The sequence below is a fragment of the Schistocerca gregaria genome, chromosome 5 (genome assembly GCF_023897955.1).
Source record: "Schistocerca gregaria isolate iqSchGreg1 chromosome 5, iqSchGreg1.2, whole genome shotgun sequence".
Lineage (NCBI taxonomy): Eukaryota > Metazoa > Arthropoda > Insecta > Orthoptera > Acrididae > Schistocerca > Schistocerca gregaria.
Window position 1 is genome coordinate 636,201,723 of NC_064924.1, and position 12,491 is coordinate 636,214,213.

The following is a 12,491-nucleotide window of genomic DNA, read 5'->3' on the forward strand; positions in this document are numbered from 1 at the left end:
AAGGCACTGTTTCCTTTACCCGAATCTCTTGAATGGCCCACTCATCTAGATACATGGGACAATCCTGATAGGAGGCAATATGGCCGCCATTGCAGTTGATACAGGGGGGAGAAGGAAGCAGACAATTGCCCTCATGTGGATCCCTGCCACAGGTTACGCATTTGGCTGAGTGTCAACAAGATGTTCGAGTGTGGTTGAATCAATGACACTGGCATCAGGGCATCAGATATGGAATGTACGGCCAGACTGTGATAATTTTATAGCTTGCTTTGATCTTGGATGGCAGGACCACCCCGTCAACGATGAGGAAAAGAGTGCGAGTGGGCACCAAGGAGGAATCGACTTTCTTCATTACACGATGGACAGCAATGACACCCTGATCAGAGAGGTAAGACTGTATTTCAGCCTCAGTTAGACCATCAAGCAGCTTGGTGCAAATTACACCACCGAAAGAATTCAAAGTTCTATGCGAATAGACGTGAACACGGTAACTGTGGAGAAGCGAGTCAGCAAGCAGTTGTGTTTGAGAGTCAGAAGCTGTCTCCAAAAGCAAAGTGTCATTCTGTATACAAGAGCAGGATTTCACAGGGCCAGCAATTGCATCAACACCTTTCTGGATAAAAAACGGATTGATTGTGGTGAAGGACTGACCGTCTTCAGTGTGAGAGACCACAAGGAACTGTGGTGCAGTGGGAAGGGTCTCTGAATCATTAGCCTCATTACGTTTACGTTTTGCAGATGTTGAGTGGAAAGATGATCGACTCATAGCAAGGAAATCCCCCATGATTGCCAGCACATCCGTTGGTGAACTTCTTCCAACTGGGGGACCCCTTTACAAGGGGCCACACCCACCTTAGGTGATTGTTCACACCTCAGGTCACACCCTTTGAACACCAGACAGAGGGACCAACCGACAATTTGGGATGGTTACAACTCAGGCAGACACCCCTCTCTGGGCCTGGCCTGTACCAGGGAATACGTACGAACCCTACCTATCGACCCGGTGCTGGGAATTAAGCGTTCCACAGTCACCTGTTACGCGGCCTTCAGGAGCATACAGCAAGGAAGAAGAAAAAAAGAGGGTCCTCGAACACCAAAGCGGAGGAACGAGAGGAGAAGGGAAACAAAAAAAAGGAAAAGGGAGCCAAAAATAAAGTAGAGACTGTTCGAATGTCAGCAACAGAATGCAGAACATTCCCAATAATACCCCAGACATGTTTCCCAATGGAGGGGAACAAGAATAGTTAGAGGATAGACATGCAGCACGGAAGGGAAAAAGTGCTGCAGAGGCTGGGGCCCTGTGGTAGCCAAGCACGAACCCGCCAACGAGTTGCGAGCCCCCTTGGGTGAATCATTCTTGTTATTTTCACGAAACTCTTCTCCTGTATGATCTCTGAGAAACATGTCCGACCAAGTGTTGCAATGCTGCTGTTCCCTATTAGTTCCAGATTACTGTTGGTATGAGACAATTATGAGGTCCTTTCACTTTTATTTTAGATGAGACCACTGTGCTATAAAGATTACAGAAGCAACCACTGACAGTATGCAGACAGAAGAGCTGAAGAAGGAAGTTTCTCTGCCCACCATTACCATTACTATTAAATCTCTCTTTTATAAATATTTTCTTATTCAATATAATTAACTTACCACAATTTTTACATACTTTCAAATTTAATTCAAAGTAGAAAGCCACTCAGTGATGATTCTTACCTACTGAACAGTACGTTACTTTACATGTAATGTTATCTCTTGTTATCTTGGCATCATCCTTTGGTGGATCCACCAAAGTTTGGCAAACTAGGCACACAGTCAGATAAATCCGTACACATTTACTGGTATTTGCCTGTAAATGAAAACAAACTAGTTAGGGTACAACACATACATGAGAACTGTGAACAATGAATTACCCCATGACTTGAATATTCCCTGACAAAAATGAATCTTTGATGGCTTTACAAAGATAGTGCTAGCATATTGAAAAGTTTATAAATATATAAACTCACGAGAATTGTTTATTTACAAAAAGCATATTACAATGAAAAACTTCCATCAAAGAATACGAGTACATTGCTCAAGTCCTAGATGCTACAAAAGGTACACAGCCATAGCCATTTACAGAAGAGGTCAACAATTTTGCAGGTCACTGACCAGAATGTCACTAATTTCTTGTATTGCAATCATTATTTCCTCATGAATATCATTATGACACTGTCAATTGAAAAACACAAAAATTCTGTGCAAACATTAATTTATGTAGATGAGTACATTAATAAAAGCTGTCTGCAATTAACTGCTATATGATCACCAGATGCATTTCTTGATTTCACAGAAAAGAAGTGTTGGTGATGAAAGGCAAGTGTAAGATTGTGATCTGTTCACCACAATGCATTTCACCCTTGTAACCTTTGGTCAAGTGTGCCATGCTAAATTGGCCAGCCAGTTGTGATGGAAGTGCAGTTGCAATTAAAGTTACACCTTCTTTGTAATTTTGTAGTGGAGACAATATAGCACTGTGTTAACTATCATGAAAAAAATTAAACAATACCCAGTGTAGCACAGCTGAAAAAAATTTCCAAGAATCATAATTAGGGCTGTGAAAAAATTTAAAAGTTGGCACTAATAAAAATTATGAGAATCTCATGCAATGAATGTGACGGTCCTAACCATTTTTGAGTTGCAAGTGACAGTAGGTTCTCTGCATGCAGAGCACAAATAGACACAAAGCTAGAAAGAAATTAATTTGTTGAGCATGAAATTAGAAAACTAGACACTGGTAATTTATTTATCAACAGGAAGGTATGCCAGATAAAATCAGGCAACAAACTTAGCATGTCAGCACGCTAAGGTGATGCAGACATGGACAAAAAAGAACATTATTCACGAAAGTTTGAGCTAATCATAAAAGTTATGTGTTGGAATACACTGCCATTAGACAGAGAGAGAGAAAGATATAAGGATATGAAAAAATAAAACCTTAAAAACCATCCAAAATGACCTTTTTTATCTTCAGGTCTTAAAATATTTTTAATGTAAAACATATTCATTTTATGCTGACCTCATGAGGGTTGCCACAAGTTTCCCCAAGTGAAATTCCCTGATATTTCCCTAATTTCCAGATACGTTTTAGCATTTTTCCCTGACAAATTTTGAGATCTCAGGGGCAATTTAAGACGTAAGTTGAAAATCTGTCTTTGCTGCTATGGCACAAGAAACAATGGTGCAAATGAGGAAATATCTAAAAAAAGGACTTGCAAGCAGATGGTGTTTCGTGACGCGAGCAAAAATCTTAAGTACTAACATCAACATCTTTTATAATGAACTATTTTTAGATGGAGAAAGCAAGCTAAATGGTGTACTTGTTTCATTATAACCACTGATGTTATTTTAATTCAATAAAACAAAACACATTTGGTGACAAGATATGCATTTCTTTGGAGTCGCAAGACAGATTTAAAATATCTTCACTGATTTGAGAAGTAACCTCAGAAAAAAGTAGGCCTCTTGGAAGAAGTGTACGTGATGTGGAAGAATTGTGTAAACCAACACTGTAGCTGACTGCCAATGAAATGTTGGTTCTACTATGTTTGTTATTGTCAATTATTACCCGCTGTGTTATATCTATTATTTTACAGGTATTGTATAATTTTTCTTTCGACAAATATATTAGTACACAGAATACAAACCACCAGCGACTGAGAATTTTCTTCTTGTCATCCAGACTTTCTATATGACACACACACACACACACACACACACACACACACACACACACACATCCTTGGCCTCAGATCGGTGCGACTAGATCTGACTGGCAGGGCCTGCACATTAGTGGGACTGAATGGCTTCAGATTGGCAGGCCTGATCCCTTGCAGATACCTGCAGAATGGCCTGCAGTTTTGGCCAGTCACAGAAAACCACTGATGTGGCCGGTTATTCACAAGCCACAGACAGAATGTTGATCAAATGAGACCACAGTGATCAATCCATACAACAGATAACTTGTTCAAATGCTGTGAGAATCAATAATAGTGAGAATAGGTAACAAGTCACAGTAAAGATGATTACTGAGCTGCAGACAGGCGCATAGAAAAGGCAATCACGCTCTCACAATTAAATTTTCATCCACAACTTTTGTCAGATAGAGAGAGCACATACACACTCATACAATCACTCAGGCACTGATGCACACATGATCACCGTCTCCTTCCGCTGTGTCTATAGTCTCTGAGAATCAGATCCAAACAAACCACTCCTCATGCTTCCCTGCCTCTCGTCAGCAGCTGCTAGGCACGCAGCAAGAAGTGGTGGCTGCACTTACTGTAAGTGGAGGAGAGAGGTAGAAAGGGGGGAAGAAGTAGTAACGAGGGAGTAGGGAGGAGGCAAACGTACTCAGCTGGAGCCAGCCAGCAAGGATGCATGGTGTATCAACAAACATACCATTTCATCTAATGAGACAAAAATGAGATTTTTTTTTCTAATTTCTCTGACATTCCTCTGATTTCCCTGGAGTGTTTAAAATTCCTTGATTTCCAGAACTTATGGCAACCTTGCTCAGACGCAAGATGTCAAGAGGATAAAAATAGCACATTATGAAAGATGCTATTTTTATCAACGTGATATCTTGTGTGAGAGATCAGCATAAAATGAACATGATTTACAACAAAAAGATTTTAAGACCTGAAGAAGACAGCATAGTCTGTGGAAAAAGGTTGCCTTAAATAAAAATAAAATTCTGCGATCTTGGCCGTTAAATGGTTTTTAACAATTAAACAGATCATCATCAGTTCTCTCAAAATGCGAAAATTCAAGAAAATGAAACAGAAACTCATTATTGGTAGAAACTGGACATCATAAACTAAGAGGCTAAAAACACACCAACAAATAGAGGGAAAGACTGGACAAGCATCCAAAGATTTATTAAAAATATTTCTATAGCTCAACAGATGAATTAGAAAAACATTCACTAATGATGAAAAATAGTGACATTCCAGAAGTAATGACACATAAAGTGACTGATCACACTTGAGGCATGAAGAAGGAGAAACTGCTTGAAGACAACACTGTCTGATAAATAGAAATGGCAATACACTACAGAGATGTGGTGATAAGTCAATAGTCTTCCCATTTCCCCAGCTCCTCTTTTGTGCAGTAAAGTAGACAATACATTTGTAACAGACATGAGTAGTGTGGCAATGCTCTAAGACAACTTTAGCACATTACATGGAGGGTGAGGAGTGTGTGTGTGTGTGTGTGTGTGTGTGTGTGTGTGTGTGTGTGTGTCATGTTCTGCCATAATGCACAATTGCAATGTGAATTTGGAAGTTTGAAGAGTCAAGAATAGCTTAGAAGAAACAGCTATTGGCACCAAACGGTCCGCATGTACTCCTGCCATCGAAAAGAGTCATCTTCATTCAGTGTGAAAACTTGCATAGTCTGTGCAGTTCTGACACTAGCATGCTCAAAGAATAATCCATTAGCTTTAATTTTATTTGTAAGAACTTTATATGGTACAAACAATTGTTCCATCAAGTCTGCGTGATTCAATATGTCTGGCTGTCCAATGATGTAGCTTTTTTCAATTCACTTCAGTGGTTACATGGAAAAGCTGGACTTACATCACTAGGCTCAAGGAAACCCTGCGCATCTTCACCAACTTACATTCCACTATACGAAAGCAACCATTATGGGTTGCAGTGTCATTTTGTAAGGTAAAAGGTCCTTGTTTTTAGGATGAATGAGGCACTGCTGTCACTGTGATTACTGAACAGCATGTCAGCATGGTACAGCCATTTCTGGCTCCGAGGCTCCATACATAACTAAATTTTGGGATTCAGCACACCTGTTTCAAAAGGACCTAGTTCAGTGCCAGTCTATAGCAGTAGTATAACATTTGTTTGGAGATCACATAGTTTCAAGGAATGCTAAAATCACTTTTCCATCCTGGTCTGCAGACTTCTATGTCCGACGGTGTAGTGTCAATGAGCAAGGGGAGCACACAGACATGTGGCAGCGCTGAAGTATGTTAGTTTCCTCCAATGCATACGGTAGCTGATGTTCAAGATCAGCCTCTCCACTACTTGTCCCCTGTATCACGTTACACAGGAGCAAATGGAAGTAATCATACGTGAATGCAAATCTGCGAACAGTTTGCCACCATTCACTACTGTTCGCTTTTATCTTCAACAAACATTTACGATATATAAAAAAAGACCGTGAGGTGCCGAGCATAGCTTATGAATGCTATGTTATTAATTGTATGGTGCTAATAATTAGCACACAAGATACAACACTACACAGTTAGAGCCACATTTGTGGTGAGTGGCTTTTTTGAGGACGTAAGTAAAATGGCATAGGAAAGGAAGAATTTAGCTGTCTCAATTTGCATGTACACATACATAATGTACATGAAACTAAATTTCAGTTCCAGATTTTCTTCACATTGGTCCAAAACTTTGTATATATGTCGGCTGATACTTTTTGCTGGATTCTCATACAATAGTGGAGAATTGAAAAGCAGAACACTCATTTCACCGATGACTAATATAACATGAACAAAGGCTAGAATTTACTCTCTTGTTAATAGCAACTGGACACATTTACCTCAGTGATTGTTTCATATTCCAATAGTTGCAGTGACATACATGAAGCACCTAAGAATTTTATTAAAATATTATAAGGAAGATAATGGCAATATAATATGATTGATTTTCGATGCGAGATGCCTTTAATACGTTCCACAACGAAACATTGTCTCGAAGTTTGGTAGAAAATCCGAAGAAATTCTGGTCGTATGTAAAGTACACAAGCGGCAAGATGCAGTCAATACCTTCGCTGCGCAGTGCCGATGGTACTGTTACCGACGACTGTGCCGCTAAAGCGGAGTTATTGAACGCAGTTTTCCGAAATTCCTTCACCAGGGAAGACGAATGGAATATTCCAGAATTTGAAACACGAACATCTGCTAGCATGAGTTTCTTAGAAGTAGATACCTTAGGGGTTGCGAAGTAACTCAAATCGCTTGATATGGGCAAGTCTTCAGGCCCAGATTGTATACCGATTAGGTTCCTTTCAGATTACGCTGATACTATAGCTCCCTACTTAGCAATCATATACAACCGCTCGCTCACCAATAGATCTGTACCTACAGATTGGAAAATTGCGCAGGTCGCACCAGTGTTCAAGAAGGGTAGTAGGAGTAATCCATTTAACTAAAGACCTATATCATTGACGTCGGTTTGCAGTAGGGTTTTGGAGCATATACTGTATTCAAACATTATGAATCACCTCGAAGGGAACGATCTATTGACACGTAATCAGCATGGCTTCAGAAAACATCGCTCTTGTGCAACGCAGCTAGCTCTTTATTCGCACGAAGTAATGGCCGCTATCGACAGGGGATCTCAAGTTGATTCCGTATTTCTAGATTTCCGGAAAGCTTTTGACACCGTTCCTCACAAGGGACTTCTAATCAAGCTGCGGAGCTGTGGGGTATCGTCTCAGTTGTGCGACTGGATTCATGATTTCCTGTCAGGAAGGTCGCAGTTCGTAGTAATAGACGGCAAATCATCGAGTAAAACTGAAGGGATATCAGGTGTTCCCCAGGGAAGCGTCCTGGGACCTCTGCTGTTCCTGATCTATATAAATGACCTGGGAGACAATCTGAGCAGTTCTCTTAGGTTGTTCGCAGATGATGCTGTAATTTACCGTCTAGTAAGGTCATCCGAAGACCAGTATCAGTTGCAAAGCGATTTAGGAAAGATTGCTGTATGGTGTGTCAGGTGGCAGTTGACGCCAAATAACGAAAAGTGTGAGATGATCCACATGAGTTCCAAAAGAAATCCGTTGGAATTCGATTACTCGATAAATAGGACAATTCTCAAGGCTGTCAATTCAACTAAGTACCTGGGTGTTAAAATTACGAACAACTTCAATTGGAAGGACCACATAGATAATATTGTCGGGAAGGCGAGCCAAAGGTTGCGTTTCATTGGCAGGACACTTAGAAGATGCAACAAGTCCACTAAAGAGACAGCTTACACACACTCGTTCGTCCTCTGTTAGAATAGTGCTGCGCGGTGTGGGATCCTTACCAGGTGGGATTGACGGAGGACATTGAAAGGGTGCAAAAAAAGGGCAGCTTGTTTTGTATTATCTCGTTATAGGGGAGAGAGTGTGGCAGATATGATACACGAGTTGGGATGGAAGTCATTACAGCATAGACTTTTTCGTCGCGGCGAGACCTTTTTACGAAATTTCAGTCACCAACTTTCTCTTCCGAATGCGAAAATATTTTGTTGAGCCCAACCTACATAGGTAGGAATGATCATCAGAATAAAATAAGAGAAATCAGATCTCGAACAGAAAGGTTTAGGTGTTCGTTTTTCCCGCTCGCTGTTCGGGAGTGGAATAGTAGAGAGATAGTATGATTGTGGTTTGATGAACCCTCTGCCAAGCACTTAAATGTGAATTGCAGAGTAGTCATGTAGATGTAGATGTATAAGAAATACATTTTATTATAAACATCTGAAAGAGCGACCGACATACTACTTCTCCATATAGTCACCAAACACATTGAGGCACTTATCATAGCAGTGGACAAGCTTCGAAAGACCTTTGTTGAAAAATTCTGCCACCTGAGACTTCAGCCAGTGAGTCATGCCCACCTGGAGTTCTGCGTCGTCATCAAAGTGCTGCGTTGCAAGCCAGTTCTTCATCTTGGGAAACAAGTGGAAGTTGCTTGGTGCAAGATCAGAGCTGCAGGGTGGATGAGAAAAAATTTCCCATTTGAATTAATTAATGAGTTCTTTAGAGCAGTTTGCTGTGTGAGGTTGAGCATTGTTGTGCAAAAACAAAATTCAGGATGTCAAGCTTTCCTCGGCGTTTATTTTGAACTGCTCTTCTAAGGCTGCGCAAAGTTTGACAGTACCAGGCAGAATTTATGATTACTCCACATTCGAGAAAATCACTTTACCTGTCCCAAAACAATGTCGCCATCAACTTCCTTGCTGACAAGGTTTTCAAACATTTTCTTGGTTTTTGGGGGGACCTTGTGTGCCCCCCCCCCCCCCCCCCCCTCCATGGACTGTAATTTTGTCTCACAATTGACATGTTTCATCCAAGTCTCATAACTGGTTACCATATGACCCAGTAATGAATCACCATGTTTGTGGTAGGTCTCCAGAAAAGTCAATGTTGCTCACATTCGGTGTTCTCTATGGTGTTCTGTAAGCAATTTGGGCACCCATTGTGCACAAACTTTGTGGTAGCCTAGCTTTTGAGTGACAATTTCAAACAGCAAAGTCAGTGAAACTAGTGGAAAACAAAGCGAAAGCTCCATTATTGTGAAGCAACAGTTTTCACGAATCATTTCATCAACTTTAGCGACAATATCGTCAGTCACAAAGCTCAGGTGTCCACTCTTTTCTCTCCACGATGAACATTGCATTGGTTCAGCCATTTTTTAACCGAATGCACCACTTCCGGACGGAACACTCGCTCATTACGTTGTTTTCATACACTTTGCACAGTTCACAATAAATTTCTATAGTCATCTCTCTCTCTCTTTTTTTTTTTTTTTGTAGGTTTTATTTCGCAAATCCATTATCATCGATAATGGCTAGGCACTAGTCAAAATCTCTAGAGAGAGAGAGAGAGAGAGAGAGAGAGAGAGAGAGAGAGAGAGAGAGAGAGAGGATGACTGATTGCTGTGCTCTATAATTTATAAATCACATAACAGTCGCTGAGTGCACCCACTTTCCCAATGGAAGGTAACCTGATGAAATTTCTAGAGGTTTTAGGATTTTTGCCAACAAAAACTCTATCGCAGACCACGCCTCACAACTGGTGGGATTTTCAATTGCTGCACACATTTCGAATTTGAATATTGAAGAAACCAGATGTGCAGAGATATTCCCACTGTCACGGATGGAGGCCGACTGAGCTGCTGAGCACGCACATACAAAAATATACACGATCGGCACGTGCCTAGCGGCGTCAGACAGAAATGGTGTCAGGTATGGCAAGGGGTTACTTGTGGCAGCATGCAGGGATGTGGTGGGGAGAGAGTAGCACAGCTAGGTGCAGATGGGACATTAGATGGATGGAGGAGGGAGGAGGGGGCAGTAAAGGAGATAAGTAAAAAGACTGTGGGTGCACTGGTGGGATAGAAGACTGCGTAGTGCTCAAGTGGCAACAGGGAAAAGGGGTAGGTGTGTGAAGGACAGTGACTAACGAAAGTTGCGGGCAGGCAGGTTACGGGAATTTAGGATACACTGAGGGGAGATTCCACCTGCTTAACAACACAAAAAAGCTGGTATCGGTGGGATGGATCCATAAGGTGCAGGCTGTGAAGCACCAGTGAAATGAACAAGGATGTATTGAATAGCAAGCTCAGCAACTCGGTGGTCTAGCTGTTTTTTGTCACAGTTTGTCGTTGCCGAAAGTGCAGGAGGTCAGGTCCATATTTAGGAGGATAAGAGTGGAGAAACTTCAGGATAAGGAAATCAGGCACAAGTACATAACAGCAATCTCAGAAAGGTACCAGTTAGTTGAATGTAGTCAATTACAGTCATTGAAAAAGGAATGGACAAGGTACAGGGACACAGTACTAGAAGTGGCTAAAAGAATGTCTTGGAATAGTAGTGTGTAAAAGTAGGATGAAGCAAACAGCTTGGCAGAATGACACAGTCAAGGCAGCCTGTAAAAGGAAAAAGAAGGCGTATCAAAAATGGCTACATACTAGAACTCAGGTAGACAGAGAAAGGTATGTTGAAGAAAGAAACAAAGCCAAACAGATAATTGCAGCATCCAAGAAAAAATCTTGGGAAGACTTTGGAAACAGGTTGGAGACTATGGGTCAAGCTGCTGGAAAACCATTCTGGAGTGTAATTAGCAGTCTTCGAAAGGGAGGTAAGAAGGAAATGACAAGTATTTTGGACAGGTCAGGAAAACTGCTGGTGAATCCTGTGGATGCCTTGGGCAGATGGAGGGAATATTTTGAAGAGTTGCTCAATGTAGGTGAAAATACGATCAGCAATGTTTCAGATTTCGATGTAGAATGGGATAGGAATGATGATGTAAATGGGATCACATTTGAGGAAGTGGAGAAAATGGTCAATAGATTGCAGTGCAATAAAGCAGCTGGGGTGGATGAATTTAAGTCGGAACTCATCAAATACAGTGGAACGTCAGGTCTCAAATGGCTACACAGGATAATTGAAATGGCCTGGGAGTCGGGACAGGTTCCATCAGACTGGACAAAAGCAGTAATCACACCAATCTTTAAACATGGAAACAGAAAAGATTGTAACAACTACAGAGGTATCTCTTTAATAAGCGTTGTGGGTAAAATCTTCTCAGGTATTGTTGAAAGGGAAGTGCGAGTATTAGTTGAGGACCAATTGGATGAAAATCAGTGTGGGTTTAGGCCTCTTAGAGGTTGTCAGGGCCAGATCTTTAGCTTACGGCAAATAATGGAGAAGTGTTACGAGTGGAACAGGGAACTGTATCTATATGCTTTATAGATCTAAAAAAAGCATATGACCGGTTTCCTAGGAGGAAGTTATTGTCTCTTCTACGAGATTATGGAATAGGAGGCAAACTTTTGCAAGCAATTAAATGTCTTTACATGGATAGTCAGGCAGCAGTTAGAGTTGACGGTAAATTGAGTTCATGGTTCAGAGTAGTTTCAGGGGTAAGACAAGGGTGCAACCTGTCTCCACTGTTGTTCATATTATTTATGGATCATATGTTGAAAACAATAGACTGGCTGGGTGAGATCAAGATATGTGAACACAAAATAAGCAGTCTTGCATATGCAGATGACTTAGTTGTGATGGCAGATTCGATTGAAAGTTTGCAAAGTAATATTTCAGAGCTAGATCAGAAATGTAAGGACTATGGTATGAAGATTAGCATCTCCAAAACGAAAGTAATGTCAGTGGGAAAGAAATATAAACGGATTGAATGCCAAATAGGAGGAATAAAGGTAGAACAGGTGGACAGTTTCAAGTACTTAGGATGCATATTCTCACAGGATGGCAACATAGTGAAAGACCTGGAAGCGAGGTGTAGCTAAGCTGATGCAGTAAGCGCTCAGCTACAATCTACTCTCTTCTGCAAGAAGGAAGTCAGTACCAAGACTAAGTTATCTGTGCATCGTTCAATCTTTCGACCAACTTTGTTGTATGGGAGCGAAAGCTGGGTGGATTCAGGTTGCCTTATCAACAACGTTGAGGTTACGGATATGAAAGTAGCTAGGATGATTGCAGGTACTAGTAGATGGGAACAATGGCAGGAGGGTGTCCACAATGAGGAAATCAACGAAAAACTGGGAATGAACTCTATAGATGTAGCAGTGAGGGCGAACAGGCTTAGGTGGTGGGGTCATGTTACACGCATGGGAGAAGCAAGGTTACCCAAGAGACTCATGGGTTCAGCAGTAGAGGGTAGGAGTAGTTGGGGCAGACCAAGGAGAAGGTACCTGGATTCGG

General features: G+C 41.2%; 1 protein-coding gene across 1 annotated transcript in view; it reads right to left on the reverse strand.

Moving 5' to 3' along the window:
* The window catches only part of LOC126271980 (ceramide transfer protein), a 214,035-nt gene that overhangs the window by 16,804 nt on the left and 184,740 nt on the right, over positions 1-12,491 (reverse strand). The window contains exon 9 of the mRNA XM_049974446.1: positions 1,711-1,843. Within this exon, the coding sequence (XP_049830403.1) occupies positions 1,711-1,843 (133 nt within the window). The remainder of the gene's footprint in view (positions 1-1,710; positions 1,844-12,491) is intronic.